At 42.0% G+C, this 18,558-nt stretch overlaps 1 protein-coding gene across 1 annotated transcript in view; it reads right to left on the bottom strand.

Moving 5' to 3' along the window:
- The window catches only part of LOC132875568 (NACHT, LRR and PYD domains-containing protein 1b allele 3-like), a 53,219-nt gene extending 36,189 nt beyond the window's left edge, over window positions 1-17,030 (bottom strand). Inside the window, exons 1-4 of the mRNA XM_060912440.1 lie at window positions 16,928-17,030; window positions 16,097-16,110; window positions 2,479-2,589; window positions 740-816 (exon numbers count right to left, since the gene is read on the bottom strand). Of these exons, the coding sequence (XP_060768423.1) occupies window positions 740-816; window positions 2,479-2,520 (119 nt within the window). The 5' untranslated portion in view covers window positions 2,521-2,589; window positions 16,097-16,110; window positions 16,928-17,030. The remainder of the gene's footprint in view (window positions 1-739; window positions 817-2,478; window positions 2,590-16,096; window positions 16,111-16,927) is intronic.
- Window positions 17,031-18,558: the final 1,528 nt, after the last annotated feature.

Raw genomic sequence — 18,558 nt, 5'->3', positions numbered from 1 at the left:
CTGGTGTCTTGCACAAAGTGGATGGAATAATGAAAAAAGAGGACATCAGAATTATTCAGCATAATCTCAAACCATTGGCTAAAATGAATGAAACTTGGACATAGTTGGGTGTTCCAACAAGACAGTCATCCCAAACACGTATCAAAGCTGGTTGTGAAAATGACAAGCAGGCCAAATCAGAACTTCCCAAATTCCTGACTTCAACCCAATCGAAAATTGTGAACTATGCTTAAAAATCAGGTCCATATGAGAAAATCAAAAAATTTAATTGAATTCTGCCAAGGAGAGTGGTCACATATCCAACCACAATTCTGCCAGAAGCTTGTTGATGGCTACCAAAAGCATCTGGTCAAGGTGAAACTTGCTAAGGGACATTTAAACAAATATTAGGTGTGAAATCACACCTAATATTTGTTTAAATGTTTAAAGATATATGAAATATAATCATTCTGCTGCCCCAGAAAAAGAACAGTTCAAAGAAATCATTAAAAGGCCAATATTGCCATGATGTTCATATCCATGATGAGCAGATGTGAACAACTTACCTCAAATGTACATAAAAATAACCTCTTTTGCTTTGCATTAACAACTAGTGTTTCTTTCTTTTTTGCATTATTGAATCTACTTGCCTGCTGGGCATTATGAATAAAAATCTAAAACCCTGGACATGAAATCTGCTTCTCCTGGATGCCTGGCTACTGATTTGTCCACCCTTGAAATAAAAATGCAGGCATGTTACCTATAGTCATATTTGTTCTTTTCCTCAGCATGATTTTCAACCAGTTCCGGAATGAATACTTCCATTTCTGCCAAGGGCTGTTAAAAACAGGAGACAAGGTGTGGACAGTTTCATTGATTGAACATAAACTGAGCAATCAAATGTTTCAACACACCAAATCAGATTGAATATACACATATACACTGATCAGCCATAACATTAAAACCACCTGCCTAACATTGTGTAGGTCCCCCTTGGTCACCTTTGCTTTACCACTCTTTCTGGAATGGAAAACCTTGAGTTTCCCTCAGCTCAGGGTTACCAAACTCAGAGTTTTCACTAAACACACTTTCTGGAATACTCCCCTATAGAGGGCAAAGTGGGGCCTCCATGGATCAGAATTGTTTGTTCAGCACATTCTACAGATGCTTGATCAGATTTAGATCTGGGAAATTTGGAGGCCAAGCCTCAAACCATTCTGTTCCTCAGTAGCCCATGAAAATTTTTACAGTCTGGCAGGGCGTATTATCTTACCCTTGCCCTGAAGGGGTGTACTTGGTCTACGACATTGTTTAGGTATGTGGCACATGTGAAAGTAATATCCACATGAATGTCAGGACCCAAAGTTTCCCAGCAGAACATTGCCCAGAGCATCACAGTGCCTCCACTGGCATGCCTTCTTAGAGCCCCAAATCAGAAAAAGTTGGGAAATGCAACTAAAAAAAAAAAAAATAAAAAAGAGCAGTGATTTCTAAATTTACTTTTACTTGTATTTCATTGCAGACAGCAAAAACACAAGATATTTCATGTTTGGTCTGGTCAACTTCATCCATCCATTATCCGTAACCACTTATCCTGTGCAGGGTTACAGGCAAGCTGGAGCCTATCCCAGCTGACTATGTGCAAGAGGTGGGGTACACCCTGAACAAGTTGCCAGATCCTCGCAGGGCTGACACATAGAGACAAACAATAATTCACACTCGCACCTACACTCAATTTAGAGCCACCAATTAAACTAACCTGCATGTCATTGGACTGTGGGGGAAACCGGAGCACCCAGAGGAAACCCACATAGACAACATGCAAACTCCACACCGAAAGGCCCCCCTTCAGCCACTGGGCTCAAACCCAGAACCTTCTTGCTATGAGGTGACAGTGCTAACCACTACATCACCGTAACGCTAGTCAACTTCATTTCATGTGTTAATATACATCAATTCCTGCATTTCAGGCCTCTAACACATTCCAAAAAAAGCTGGGAGAGGGGAAATTTAGGGCTAGGAATAAGGTAAAACAACTAAATGATGTTAATTGAAACAGGTGATGTCAACAGATGATTGTAATCATGATTTGGCACAAAATCAGTATCCAGGATAGGCCTAGGCTTTGAGGAGCAAATATGGGTCAAAGATATATAGATTTCAACAAAGGCATGATAAAATTATTGAAATGTTTAAAAACAATGTTCCTCAAAGAAAGATACGAAGGGATGTGGATATTTCATGCTCTGTGGTGCATAACATTAAATGATTCAAGGAATCTGGAAGAATTTTGGTGTGGAAAGGGCAAGGGCTCAAGCCTAAGCTGAGCACCTATGATCTCCAATCCCTCAGACGAGACTACATCAAGAACTGTCATTCATCTATAGCTGATATAACCACCTGGGCTCAGGATTACTTTGTCAAGCACTACAATACGAAATTACATCCACAAATGCCAGTTACAACTTTACTGTGCAAAAAAGGAAGCCTGATATTAACTGTGTCCAGAAGTGCAGTAGACGTCTCTGGGCTCGGAGGCATCTGGGATGGACCATCACGCAGTGGAAATGTGTATTGTGGTTGATATTTACTTCTGTCTGGCAACACAAACTGTTAAAGTAAAAAATACAGTGAGAAGACTTTATGCATTATTACAGATGTGAATGGTTTCATCTGAAAATGTGGAAAGTATCTGTTAATCTGGTTAAAACACAGCTGATGTGTGTCTTAATAAAAAGGAGGAAAACTCGACAACAATCAGTCATCTCACAGTAAATCTGTAGAATGTAGCATTGTGCTAATATATTACTAGTTCCCATTATGGAACAGAAATATCTTGTGATTTTTTTGGAAAATACTATTTTCTGATATATGCATATATTTATCAGTATACAGTGTGTCAGTGTATGTGCATTTCCCCCTGTGTATTTTAAATATATAGTTAAATATTTTGTAATGTCTCGATGTGCTATTGTAGAGCATAAAGGAATAAACAGAATATCAGATTCCCACTTCCTTTCATTAAAAACACAGACATTAATCAATGTAAAAAAAACTGAACAGATAACAGAATGATGTGCTTTGCTACTGCCTCATCTACGTATATACTGCTTACGACAGCATATCACAGAAGACTTGGGAAGATGTGTGATCTCATTTTTTCTCTCTTTCTTGAGGGTGAGTGTATAAACATATGGAGTTTTATTCATATCTTTGACCAAGGGTGTAGTCTTTCAATTTCAGTGCAGTACTGATTAATTTCACAGTCAGCTTTTGCAATGTTTTCCCCTCTCTCTCAAATAACCCCTAGTCATATGCAGATTTGCTCTGCTCCTGTTCAAAACCTGCCCTCTCTCTCTCAAATAGCCCCTGCTCAGACTACTTTTATGCACTTGCGAATCTGTTGCTCACAGATTTCTGTGCTCTCTCTCTCAGGTTTTGATGACATGACACTATCAAAATTCAACAACCAATAGAAAAAGCATGATGCTGACCAATCAAATTGTCAGTGCTGCCTGAGGTGCATTTGCTTTAATGTCAGCTTGGTTACTGTTTTACAGGATTCATCCATTCCCACCATCCAGCACCTTATTACATTAGTGAGATATATGTACTTCACTTGTTTTCTTGTTGGACTTTTGGAGTTAATACACATCACTGTCAACACACACACAAACAGTGGTGCTTGAAAGTTTGTGAACCCTTTAGAATTTTCTATATTTCTGCATAAATATGACCTAAAACATCATCAGATTTTTACACAAGTCCTACAAGTAGATAAAGAGAACCCAGTTAAAGAAATGAGACAAAATATTATACTTGGTCATTTATTTATTGAGGAAAATGATTTCATATTGCATATCTGTGAGTGGCAAAACTATATGAACCTCTAGGATTAGCAGTTAATTTGAAGGTGAAATTAGTCTCAGGTGTTTTCAATCAATGGGATGACAATAAGGTGTGAGTGGGCACCCTGTTGTATTTAAAGAACAGGGATCTATCAAAGTCTGATCTTCACAACACATGTTTGTGGAAGTGCATCATGGCACAAACAAAGTTGTTGAAACTCATCAGGCTGGAAAAGGTTACAAAACCATCTCTAAAGAGTTTGGACTCCACCAATCCACAGTCAGACAGCTTGTGTACAAATGGAGGAAAGTCAAGACCATTTGTTACCCTCCCCAGGAGTGGTCGACCAACAAAGATCACTCCAAGAACAAGGCGTGTAATAGTTGGCGAGGTCACAAAGGACCCCAGGGTAACTTCTAAGCAACTGAAGGCCTCTCTCACATTGGCTTATGTCAATGTTCATGAGTCCACCATCAGGAGAACAATGAACAATGGTGTGCATGGCAGGGTTGCAAGGAGAAAGCCACTGCTCTCCAAAAAGAACATTGCTGCTTATCTGCAGTTTACTAAAGATTACGTGGACAAACCAGAAGGCTATTGGAAAAATGTTTTGTGGACAGATGAGAACAAAATAGAACATTTTGGTTTAAACGAGAAGCATTATGTTTGGAGAAAGGAAAACACTGCATTCCAGCATAAGAACCTTATCCCATCTGTGAAACATGGTGGTGGTAGTATCATGGTTTGGGCCTGTTTTGCTGCATCTGGGCCAGGACGGCTTGCCATCATTGATGGAACAATTAATTCTGAATTATACCAGCGAATTCTAAAGGAAAATGTCAGGACATCTGTCCATGAACTGAATCTCAAGAGAAAGTGTGCCATGCAGCAAGACAACAACCCTAAGCACACAAGTCGTTCTACCAAAGAATGGTTAAAGAAGAATTTGACTTGGAATGGCCAAGTCAAAGTCCTGACCTTAATTCAATGGAAATGCTGTGGAAGGACCTGAAGTGAGCAATTCATGTGAGGAAACCCACCAACATCCCAGAGTTGAAGCTGTTCTGTATGGAGGAATGGGCTAAAATTCCTCTAAGCCGGTGTGCAGGACTGACCAACAGTTACCAGAAACGTTTAGTTGCAGTTACTGCTGTACTAGAGGGTCACACCAGACACTGAAAGCAAAGGTTCACATACTTTTGCCACTCACAGATATGTAATATTGGATCATTTTCCTCAATAAATAAATGACCAAGTATAATATTTTTGTCTCACTTGTTTAACTGGGCTCTCTTTATCTACTTTTAGGACTTGGGTGAAAATCTTATGATGTTTTAGGTCATATTTATGCAGATATATAAAAAAAAATGTTAAAGGGTTCACAAACTTTCAAGCACCACTATATATATATATATATATATATATACACACACACACATATATATACAGTCATGTGAAAAACAAAGTACACCCTCTTCCAGTTACATGGTTTTACCAATCAAGACATAACCAAAAATCATCTGATCCTGACCAGGTCGTATAAGTATGTAAACCTAACCCACTGTGTCATTATTTATTTCACAAAAATTAAGTGAAAATGCAAGTATACCCCATGGTTCAATAGCTTGTAGAACCACCTTCTGCAGCAATAACCTGAAGCAATCGTTCTCTGTATGATTTTATCAGTCTCTCACATCATTGTGGAGGAATTTTGGCCCATTCTTCTTTACAACATTGCTTCAGTCCATTCATGTTTGAGGGCATTTGTTTATGCACAGCTCTCTTAAGGTCCGGCCACAGCATTTCAATTGGGCTGAGGTCTGGACTTTGGCTTAGCCATTCCAACACCCTTGATTCTTTTCTCTCTCAGCCATTCTGCTACAGATTTGCTGGTGTACTTGGGATCATTGTCCCGGTGCATGACCTGTTGCGGCCAAGCTTTAGCTGTTGGACAGATGGCCTCATATTTGCCTCGAGAATACTTTGGTATACAGAGGAGTTCATGGTTGACTCAATGATTGCAAGGTGCCCAGGCCCTGTGGCTGCAAAACAAACACAAATCATCACCCCTCCACCACCATGCTTGATGGTTGGTATGAGGTGTTTGTGCTGATATGCTGCGTTTGGTTTTTGCCAAACATGGCACTGTGCATTATGGCCAAACATTTCCACTTTGGTCTCATCTGTCCAAAGGACATTGTTCCAGAAGGCTTGTGGCTTGTTCAGATGCATTTTTGCAAACCTAAGCCATGCTACCATGTTCTTTTTAGATAGAGGAGGCTTTCTTCAGGCAACCCTTCCAAACAAGCCATACTTGCACAGTCTTTTTCGAATTGTACTGTCATGAACTTTAACATTTAACATGCTAACTGTGGCCTGTAGTGTCCTAGATGTAGTTCTTGGTTTTTTTGCAGTTTCTCTGAGCATTGCATGGTCTGACCTTGGAGTAAATCTGCTGGGATGTCCACTCTTGGGAAGACTGGCAACTGTCTTGAATATTTCCCACTTCTGAATAATCTTTCTCATAGTAGAATGATGGATTTCAAATTGTTTGGAATTTGATCAACTACACCTGGATGCTAATTGCCTTCATAATTTCTATGGAAGCAGTAAGGGTGTACTTAATTTTACACACTGCTACTGTATTTTTGGCTTACTGTCTGTTAAATAAATAACGACAGGGTGAATATGTCATGTGTTATTCATCATCCCCTCCTAGAACTGCCACCTTATTGTGGTGGAGGGGTTTGTGTGCTTGAATGATCCTAGGAGCTATGTTGTCAGGGGCATTACGCCCCTGTTAGGGTCTCCCAAGGCAGACAGGTCCTAGGTGACAGGCCAGACCAAGAGCAGTTCACCAAAACCCTTATGGATAAAATAAAATCAAGGACCGTGACATCGCCCGGTATGGCACAGCCGGGGCCCCACCCTGGAGCCAGCCCCGGGGTTGGGGCTCGTATGCGAGCGCTTGGTGGCCGGGCCTTTGCCCACGGGGCCCGGCCAGGCTCAGCCCGAAGCGGTGACATGGGCCTGACCTCCTGTGGGTTCACCACCAACAGAGGTAGCCGTAGGGGGCTGGTGCAGTGTGGATTAGGCGGCAGTCGAAGGCAGGGGCCTCAATGACCTGATCCCCGAACACAGCGGCTAGCTGTTGGGACATGGAATGTCACTTTGCTGGGGGGGGAGGAGCCTAAGCTTGTACGGGAGGTTGAGAGGTACCGGCTAGAGATAGTCGGGCTCGCCTCCACGCACAGCTTGGGCTCCGGAACCCAGCTCCTCGAGAGGGGCTGGACTCTCCACTTCTCTGGAGTCGCCCATGGTGAGCGGCGGCGGGCTGGTGTGGGCTTGCTTATAGCTCCCCAGCTCAGCCGCCATGTGTTGGAGTTTACCCCAGTGAATGAGAGGGTTGCCTCTCTGCGCCTTCAGGTCGGGGACAGGGCTCTTGCTGTTTGTGCCTACAGGCCGAATGACAGTATAGAGTATCCGGCCTTCTTGGAATCCCTGGGAGAGGTACTGAGAGGTGCTCAGACTGGGGACTCCATTGTTCTACTGGGGGACTTCAACGCTCACGTGGGCGATGACGGTGACACCTGGAGGGGCGTGATTGGGAGGAACGGCCTCCCCGATCTGAACCCGAGTGGTGTTTTGTTATTGGACTTCTGTGCTACTCATGGTTTGTCCATCACGAACACCATGTTCGAGCATAGGGGTGTCCATAAGTGCACGTGGCACCAGGACACCTTAGGTCAGAGGTCGATGATCGACTTTGTTGTCGTTTCTTGGACACTTGGGTGAAGAGAGGGGCTGAGCTGTCAACTGATCACCACCTGGTGGTGAGTTGGATCCGCTGGCGGAGGAGGAAGCCGGACAGACCTGGCAGGCCCAAATGTATGGTGAGGGTCTGCTGGGAACGTCTGGCTGAGCACTCTGTCGGGGAGGTCTTTAACTCCCACCTCCGGGAGAGCTTCTCCCAGCTTCCGAGGGAGGCGGGGGACATTGAGTCTGAGTGGACCATGTTCTCTACCTCCATTGTAGATGCAGCTGTTCGGAGCTGTGGCTGCAAGGTCTCCGGTGCCTGTCATGGCGGCAATCCCCGAACCCGGTGGCGGACCCCGGAAGTAAGGGACGCCATCAAGCTGAAGAAGGAGTCCTATCGGGCCATGTTGGCCTCTGGGACTCCGGAGGCAGCTGACGGGTATCGGCAGGCCAGGCGCGCCGCAGCTCGGGCAGTTGCGGAGGCAAAAACTCGGAACTGGGAGGAGTTTGGTGAGGCCATGGAGGAGGACTATCGGTCGGCCTTGAAGAAATTCTGGCAAACCATCCAGTGCCTCAGGCGGAGAAAGCATTACTCTGCCAACACTGTTTACAGTGCGGGTGGGGAGCTGTTGACCTCGACTGGGGACATTGTCGGGTGGTGGAAGGAATACTTCGAGGATCTCCTCAATCCCACTGTCACATCTTCCATTGAGGAAGTGGAGGCTGATGACTCAGAGGTGGACTCGTCCATTACCCAAGCCGAAGTCACTGAGGTGGTTTTCAAGCTCCTTGGTGGCAGGGCACCGGGGCTGGATGAGATCCGCCCTGAGTATCTCAAGTCTCTGGATGTTGTGGGGCTGTCTTGGCTGACACGCCTCTGCAGCATCGCATGGTGGTCGGGGACAGTGCCTTTGGAGTGGCAGACTGGGGTGGTGGTCCCTCTTTTTAAGAAAGGGGACTGGAGAGTGTGCTCCAATTATAGGGGAATCACACTTCTCAGCCTCCCCAGGAAGGTTTACTTCAGGGTACTGGAGAGGAGAATTTGGCCAGTAGTTGAACCTCAGATCCAGGAGGAACAATGCGGTTTTTCTCCTGGTCGTGGAACACTGGACCAGCTCTATACCCTTCATAGGGTGCTTGAGTGTTCATGGGAGTTTGCCCAACCAGTCCACATGTGCTTTGTGGATCTGGAGAAGGCATTCGACTGTGTTCCTTGTGGTATTCTGTGGGGGGTGCTTCGGGAGTATGGGGTTCGGGGCTCTTTGCTAAGGGCTGTCCGGTCCCTGTACGAATGGAGCAGGAGTCTGGTTCGCACTGCCGGCAGTAAGTCAGACCTGTTCCCAGTGCATGTTGGACTCCAGCAGGGCTGCCCTTTGTCACCGGTTCTGTTCATAATTTTTATGGACAGAATTTCTAGGCGCAGCCAGGGGCCGGAAGGAATCCTGTTTGGGAACCACAGGATTTCATCTCTGCTTTTTGCGGATGATGTTGTCCTGTTGGCTTCTTCAAACCAGGACCTTCAGCATGCACCGGGGTGGTTTGCAGTCGAGTGTGAAGTGACTGGGATGAAAATCAGTACCTCCAAGTCTGAGGCCATGGTTCTCGACCGGAAAAGGGTGGTTTGCCCTCTCCAGGTTGGTGGAGGAGAAGTCCTGCCTCAAGTGGAGGAGTTTAAGTATCTCGGGATCTTGTTCACGAGTGAGGGAAAGATGGAGCGTGAGATCGACAGGAGGATTGGTGCAGCCTCCGCAGTGATGCAGTCACTTCACCGGTCCGTCGTGGTGAAGGAGCTGAGCCAAAAGGCAAAGCTCTCAATTTACCGGTCGATCTACGTTCTGACTCTCACCTATGGTCATGAGCTTTGGGTAATGACCGAAAGAACAAGATTGCGGATACAAGTGGCCAAAATGAGTTTCCTTCACAGGGTGGCTGGGCGCTCCCTTAGAGATAGGGTGAGAAGCACAGTCACTCGGGAGGAGCTCGGAGTAGAGCCGCTGCTCCTCCACATCGAGAGGAATCAGCTGAGATGGCTCGGGCATCTCTTTCGGATGCCTCCTGGACGCCTCCCTGGGGAGGTGTTCCAGGCATGTCCCCCTGGGAGGAGGCCCTGGGGAAGACCCAGGACACACTGGAGGGACTATGTCTCTCGGCTGGCCTGGGAACGCCTCGGTGTTCTTCCCGAGGAGCTGGCCAAGGTGTCTGGGGAAAGGGAAGTTTGGGCTTCCATGCTCAGACTGCTGCCTCTGCGACTCGGCCCCGGATAAAGCGGAAGACGAGACGAGACGTTATTTGTTATCTGAGGTTGTATTTGCAAATTTTAAGACCTGGTAAGGACCAGCTGATTTTTTATGATGTGCTGACCAGGGCTTTACATTAACTTTTTTGCTCACTGGCCACTGTGGCTAGTGGTTTTCCCGAGTCACTAGCCATTCAGCCTTTTCACTAGCCACAATTTTGTTGCCAGGAAATTGCAGTTTTTTCTTCACCATGATCCATTAATATTCAGAAGATCTAGATTTAATTATGAATGGCAGTGTATAATATATCTCTACAGTAGCACTCAAGTATTCAGTGCTGTTAAGGTAGCTCCCTATATGAAAACATGCAACCAATTCAGACAAAAATATAAACAGAGTATTCTGTTTATTGAACTCAAATTCAAGCCCCTTACAATATGAAATATTGTATAATATGAAAAATAACATTCAGTACAACTGAACTGATTCTAATATTAAAAGTCCAATTCAAAACATTTATCATTGAAAAACATTTGATGTTTTGATATGCAAGTATTATGTGTATTATCAAGTATTATTATGTATATTATGTATTATCTATTAATAGTGTGTGCGTGAACATGTGTAGAGAGAGAGACATTAAATGTCCTCATTACATTCATCATCAGATGAGTCTGAATGGTCCATGAAAAATGGTCTTCGTGACCTGAGTCTTCCAGCAGGCCATAATTTGATAGCTGGGGTGGGATCAATTTCTTTCCAATCGTGTGAACATTTCTAAACAGCAGCTCCATCCTCTCCAGCTCAGCTGACTTCATGACAGCCAGGGACTGAAAGCAATGCTGTCCTGTAGTGACCAGCCGTCTTTGCTTGTTTTGATGTTATAGTACCGCTGTGTGCATTTGACTTTTCATGGTCCTTTATAGTTTCGAGTTTAAAATTACTGGTGCCTGTCTTTGCCAGACTTTCTACAGTCTTCGCAGTACATGGTATTTTCCGTTTTGCTATGAACTAGCCAATCTCACCCGAACTTCCATTTATCATTGAACTGTCTTATCTTCCTATTAGCGTCTTGTTCATCTCCATGGCCGCAGCCAGCTCTGAGGCCCCCGTGGTCCGGACCTCGGTCATTTTTAAGAGCTGAAAATATATTTGTACGCTAAATATTCAACTGGATAAAAAAATAAAGAATAACATTAAAACGTCTCCGTAAAAAGTGCATTGTTAATGATGTTAAATGTTGATTCGGTCTCTGTTTGGTGCGAGCGGCTCTGAGACCAAGAACACAAAAGTGAATGAGCACACGCGTGACTCGGGGGAGGAACGCAGTGCAGGAGACACGGGGTTTCCATGGTAACCATCAGCGCACTTTCATGAAGCTGTTGAATTTACATTTTCGAACTTCGTAGTCAGCTGGGATAGGCTCCAGCTTGCCTGCGACCCTGTAGAACAGGATAAAGTGGCAAGAGATAATGAGATGAGATGAAAAAATAAATATATTATTTCCCAGCTTAAGGTCCGTCCATATCGTGAAATACCGTGACCTCGGCCCAGAGGCCTTGGTCAGTATTTTCAAGACCTCGGTCACGGTATTTCATGATACGGACCCCCCCAGCTGGTAAATAATACACACACACACACACGATGGTACTGTTCCATCCTGGGTTATGAGAGATGCGTTACACTGATTCTGACATGATGACATCGTGGCTACAGCCTACAAAAAAAACAAAAAAAACTTACGAATGAGTAGGTACGCCTTTTCGACCAACAGGGAACAGGTTCTTGAACCAATTCCATTCAGGATTCTTTGAACAAGAACAGAATCCGTTCTCTGTGGGTCGAAAAGGGGTAATGTCCCAGTTCGGTTATACTAAACATAGGCACTAATGGAACGCTGCTCAGCCAATCAAATTAGTGAGTCTGTATATTACTGAACTGTTGTATAATTAGTTAATTAGCTGATTATACCGGAACTGGGGGAAATGGTGCATTCCAGGATCACATTCATACCTAACTTGTGGTGTAATGGGAACGTGGCCATGTTTTGGCTCTAGTGGCTTTCCATATAGGATGCGCCATCAAAACCCTATATTCAATATCTTGAAAGAGGCTAAAGAGGAGCTCAAGAGGAGCTCATATGACTCTCTGAGCAGATCGGGTTTACTTTTCAGGTTTACTTCGGACTACATGTGCAGCAGCGCAGTTGTAGCCTGCCTTGTTTGTGATTTTAAAAATAAATCATTCGATAAGCCAAAGCAATACAGTGGAAAGTTTCAGCTTATGTTTGCCTTGGATAACTTTGCCTAAAACGTGGTGGTGTATACTGATTTTTTTTTCCCAGGATTTTTTTGTGTAGGTGTAACGGATGGCAGATTGTTAATGTATCTCAGTTCCATAGGCTGCATGGTTAGGGTATCTTTTGTCCTCATTGCTTGGGCCAGATCAAACCATTAAACAAGCTTAAATTATTCTTACTCTTGCCACATACATGATTTTTTTTTTTCAAAACTGATGATATTCAGTTCAAACACCATTAAGAGTAATTTCAGGAATAGATCTCTTGTGTGACGTGTAATTCACCCCTCTCATAAATATGTCGAAAATGTTTCGGCGCGCGCTTTGCGCATCACGGACCTCGGTGATTTTAAAATGCTGCTCCGGCCCTGACCATCTCTGCCCCTTTTTCCCTGAGCAGCAGGGTTTGAAACTACTAGTGCATCTCAAAAAATTAGAATACCATGAAAAAGTTCCTTTTTTTTCACAATTTAATTAAAAAAGGTAAACTTTCATAGATTCTATATTCATTACATGTAAAGTGAAATATTAAAAGCCTTTTTTGTTTTAATTTTGATGATTATGGCTTATAGCTCATGAAAATCAGAAATCCAGTATCTCAAATTATTAGAATATTCCCTAAGATCAATCAAAAAAAGGACTCACAATACAGAAATGTCCAACTTCTGAAAAGTATATTCATTTATACACTCAAATACTTGGTTGGGGCTCCTTTACCATGAATTACTGTATCAATGCGGTGTGGCATGGAGGTGATCAGTCTGTGGCACTGCTGAGGTGTTATTGAAGCCCAGGTTGCTTTGATAGTGGCCTTCAGTGTATCTGTATTTTTGGGTCGGGTGTTTCTCATCTTCCTCTTGACAATACCCCGTAGATTCTCTATGGGGTTCAGGTCAGGCAAGTTGGCTGGCCAAACACAGTAATATCATGGTCAGCAAACCATTTGGTAGTAGTTTTGGCACTGTGGGTAGGTGCTAAGTCCTGGTGGAAAAGGAAATCAACATCTCCAAAAAGCTCGTCAGCAAATGGAAGCATGAAATGCTCTAAAATATCCTGGTAGATGGCTGTGTTGACTTTGGACTTGATAAAATACAGTGGACCAACACCAGTAGATGACATGGCACCCCAAATCATCACAGACCGTGGAAACTTCACACTGGGCTTCAAACACCTTGGATTCTGTGCCTCTCCACTCTTCCTCCAAACTCTTGAACCGTGATTTCCAAATTAAATGCAAGATGTACTTTCATCTGAAAAGAGGACTTTGGACCACTGAGCAACAGTCCATTTCTTTCTCTCCTTAGCCCAGATAAGACACTTCTGACATTGTCTCTGGCTCAGGAGTAGCTTGATATTAGAAATGCGAAAGTTGTATCCCCTTTCTTGAAGATGTCTGTTCGTGATGGGTCTTGATACACTGACACCAGCCTCAGTCCACTCCTTCTGAAGCTCTCCCAAGTTCTTGAATCAACTTTTCTTGACAATCCTCTCAAGACTGCAGCCATCCCTGTTGCTTGTGCACCTTTTCCAGCCACCCTTTTCAGCAATGACCTTTTGTGGCTTACCCTCCTTGTGGAGGGCATCAGTGATCATCTTCTGGACAACAGTCAAGTCAGCAGTCTTCCCCATGATTGTGGTTGTGTGTACTGAACTAGACCGAGAGATACACTGTGTTCATACTGTTTTACTCAAACTCGAAATGAAATATTCTAATATTTTGAGATTTGTTTTTGTTTTTGTACTGTATGCCATACTGATTAAAATTAAAATAGAAAATGCTTGAAACATTTTAGTTTATGTGTAATGAGTCTACAATATATAACATTTTCACTTTCTTAAATAACTGATGGAAAATATTGAACTTTTTCACAATATTCAAATTTTTTTAAGACATATTTTTTGGGGCTTTTTTTTCAGCTTTATTATTGGATAGGACAGTGTAGAGACAGGAAATGAGCGGGAGAGAGACGGGGAGGGATCTAACACGGGTCCCCGGATTTATGGTATGGCGCCTTATCCACCTGAGCCATGACGCCCCCATACAATATTCTAATTTTTTGAGATGCACTAGTATATGCCGCCACATAGTCCGCTTGTCAGTCGTCAGCAACTTTGTTGCTTTGTTCATTAACCGCAGGTTACCGTATCACTGATTTTATCTGAGTCATTAACGAATGTTCTAAACAATTCTAACATTTTGTCAGAATGTTTATGCAGGTGCTCATGGGAGTTGTAGGCGCATAATATTACATTGCAATGTTTTTATTATATCAGATGCCTTCAGAGAAAACTACAATTAAAGTCATACCACAGAATAAACCACCCGCCAAAGTGGCTAGTAGGACTAAAGTCATTACCCGCCAAAGCCGAATTTTACCCGCATTTGGCGGGTGCTAATGTAAAGCCCTGGTGCTGACACTTAAAACCTAGACTTGAAAGAGGGTGCACTTTCTTTTTCATATGACATTTTATTTATTTATTTATGTATTTATTTAAATAGCCCAATAGCACATTGGCTTCTGGTTGAAGAGTAACTGCATGAAAGTAAATCGAACATGCCCTAAGAGGCAGTGATGATTTCATTGATCAATGTCATGACTTGCATTCCATTGGTTGGTGAATTCTGATTGGGTTAGTTCAGCAAAATCCAAGAGACAGCACAGTAATCTGTGAGCAGAAGATTCACAAGCGAACAAAGCGGTGTGAGCACGAACAGGGGCTATTTGGGGGTGGGGGGACATTGCAAAAGATGAACATGAAATGAATAAAGACTGCACTCATATTGAAAGACCACACTCAATTAAAAATAGGAATAAAACTCCATATAAACGTCTCTGATAAATCTCATTTCACAAATGTATAAGATGTGAATATAAGAGTATGAAATGAGAGAGAGATTCTGATGGAGTCTGGCAGTGGTGTGTGTTACATGTTTGTTGTGTCTTTTACTCGATATGGTAAACGTCTCTGCGTCCATTATTGCAGTGCAGTGGGGTTACGCACTCATGGGGCATTCCGGCTTATTCGGAACATTCTGGTAGGATTTGAAGTGGCTTGCCATTTCAATTTTTCCCTCGAACGCGATCAGAATGTTTTGAATGCTGTTGGAATGCCGTAAGAATGCAGTCAGAATGCAATTAGAATACACTTCGAATGCCCTTCGATATTTCTCCTCTTCGAATGGACCTCGAATGTTCTGAGCATGAGCAAAACATTCAGGCCGGCCACAAGAACGAGCCCGAATGTTTGGAGTGCACTCAGAATGCAGTCAGAATTTTTAGAATGCCGATTATCCTGGAATATACGAAGAATTTTCATTTCGACGGCATTCCGGCTCATTCTGCCTCTAGTGTGACTACCCTATAAATGCTCAACGGAATCAACTCTTTAATGCTTTTTCAAAATATGGTGTGATTGTTACTCAGCGCAATTGATGGCAATTATTCTGTCTACAAGCACTGAAACCTGTTAAAGCTATGATTTAGGTTTATTGTGAAGTGTCAATAAACGTTATATATCTGTTCATTTCAGGAAGAACACAATTATGAGTCCCGACTGATGAAAATAATCCAAAAATGGTAAAATGGTACTTTGATTCTCGTTCAGTAGAAAACTATTCCATCCAGAGGAATCCTGGGAAATTTTATATTTTTATTCTGATGTGATTCTGTATGAGATTCTGATGGAGTCTGGCAGTGGTGTGTGTTATATGTTGCATGTTTGTTGTGTCTTTTACTCGACATGGTAAACGTCTCTGCCTCCATTATTGCAGTGCAGTGGGGTTACGCACAGGAGCATTGTGGGAAAGAAACTGATGGAAATGGAATCTCACATAATGATCAGAGTCCTTCAGGTAAACATGATCTGAAAATGCTTTTCATGTTTCTATTTGATTCCTGAATTAAAATGTAGTGAATGCAATAAGTTTATAAAATATCAGCCGTTACCATTAGTGTGAAGTCGAGTTATTTACTTACCGCTGAGAGAGGTACTGTGTAAAACAACAGAGAGAAATGTAATGTTAGATGAAATACAAAGAGAAAAAACTGATGATTTACAGTCAGAATAGCTGCTAAACAATCTTCACTCTGTGCTTTCAGTACAAAGATGTTCAGCTACAATTTTAACCATTTTAATAAAATATAACAGACAGTGAATCATTATAAATAGTTGACTTTTAAACAATTAAATGCTTCATGGAGTGTTTTTTTCTCAGTGCAGTAACACATATCTGTGATCAACTGTTGAATAAAACACTCCAGATGAAGTGAAAATGCTGAGCATCACCATATTTTAATCACATTTCTATCTGTATCGGGGAAAAATAAAGACAAGTTCTACTGTCTTCCATAAATGTCCATGTCTCACTGCCTATATTTAACTATCCAAAGGACACATTTAGTGTGTAATTTAATTTCCTCTCTGATGTAAAAATGTCTCTGAATATTTCAGTTTAATCTGATATTGAACTAATTTCTGATTATTAGTTCAATTTGATCAGATTGTTCATTAATGAGTGTCTGTCATTTGAAAACAAGTGATCAGCTTTTTATCTCTCAGTATCAGTGTGTAGGTCAGATTTCTGTGTCTGTAGAACACTAATGACAAACTAGACAGCAGCATGATGAATGTTCTGCCAGCGATCACAGTCTGTTGTGTTCACTACACTATGCTGATGATGCTCATATATCTCTGTGCAACTGCACTTTGAACACACAGCACAGTCTAATCTATTCCATCTGCACAATAAATATATTATTCATGCAGCATCAAGACATCACTATCAGAGAAAAGTGGTTTATACTTACATGCTTCATCATCATCATCATCCTCATCCTGTGAAAGTAAATAATACAGTGTGAAGATTTTATGCGCGAATACAAATGTGAAATGTGGCTTACTGCTGTTAGCTTAAAGAGACTAAATGCTCAGTCAAATCAACTCTTTAATGCCTTTCCAAAATATGGTGTGATTGTTACTCAGAGCAAGTGATGGCAATTATTCTGTCTACAAGCACTGAAACCTGTTAAAGCTATGATTTATGTTTATTGTGAAGTGTCAGTAAATGTTATGTTACTGTTCATTTCAGGAAGAGCACAATTATGAGTCCTGACTAATGAAAATAATCCAAATATGTAAAATCTTCCTTTGATTCTCATTCAATAGAAAACTATTCCATCCAGAGGAATCCTGGGAAATTTTAGATTTTCATTCTTATATGAAAATCTGATGGAGTCTGGCAGTGGTGTGTGTTACCGTATATGTTGCAAGTTTATTGTGCCTTTTACGCAACATGGTAAATGTCTCTGCCTCCATTATTGCAGTGCAGTGGGGTTACGCACAGGAGCATTGTGGGAAAGAAACTGATGGATTGAAATGGAATCTCACATAATGATCAGAGTCCTTCAGGTAAACATGATCTGAAAATGCTTTCTCTGTTTCTATTTGATCCCTGAATTAAAATTTAATAAAAGCAAATAAGTTTATAAAATATCAGCCGTTACCATTAGTGTGAAGTCGAGTTATTTACTTACCACTGAGAGAGGTCCGGTGTAAAACAACAGAGAGAAATGTAATGTTAGATAAAATACAAAGAGAAAAACTGATGATTTACAGTCAGAATAGCTGCTAAACAATCTTCTCTCTGTGCTTTCAGTACAAAGATGTTCAGCTACAATTTAAACCATTTTAATAAAATATAACAACAGACAGTGAATCATTATAAATAGTTGATATTTAAACAATTAAATGCTTCATGGAGTGTTTCTCAGTGCAGTAACACATATCTGTGATCAAGTGTTGAATAAAACACTCCAGATGAAGTGAAAATGCTGAGCATCACCATATTTTAATCACATTTCTATCTGTATCGGGGAAAAATAAAGACAAGTTCTACTGTCTTCCATAAAGGTCCATGTCTCGCTGCCTATATTTAACAATCCAAATGACACATTTAGTGTGTAATTTAATTTACTTTCTGATGTAAAAATGTCTCTGAATGTTTCAGTTTAAACTGATATTGAGACAATTTCTGATGATTAGCTCAATTTGATCAGATTGTTCATTAATGAGTGTGTGTCATTTGAAAACAATGACCTTTTTATCTCTCAGTATCAGTGTGTAGGTCAGATTTGTGTCTGTAGAACACTAATGACAAACTAGACAGCAGCATGATGAATGTTCTGCCAGCGATCACAGTCTGTTGTGTTCACTACACTATGCTGATGATGCTCATATATCTATGTGCTACTGCACTCTGAACACACAGCACAGTCTAATCTATTCCATCTGCACAATAAATATATTATTCATGCAGCATCAAGACATCACTATCAGAGAAAAGTGGTTTCTACTCACGTCTCCCTGCCCCCTGTGAAAGTAAATAATACAGTGTGAAGATTTAATGCACAATTACAAACATGAATTTCTTTTTTCCATG

The sequence above is a fragment of the Neoarius graeffei genome, chromosome 28, assembly GCF_027579695.1.
Source record: "Neoarius graeffei isolate fNeoGra1 chromosome 28, fNeoGra1.pri, whole genome shotgun sequence".
NCBI lineage: Eukaryota > Metazoa > Chordata > Actinopteri > Siluriformes > Ariidae > Neoarius > Neoarius graeffei.
This window is presented reverse-complemented; position numbering and strand designations above follow the sequence as displayed.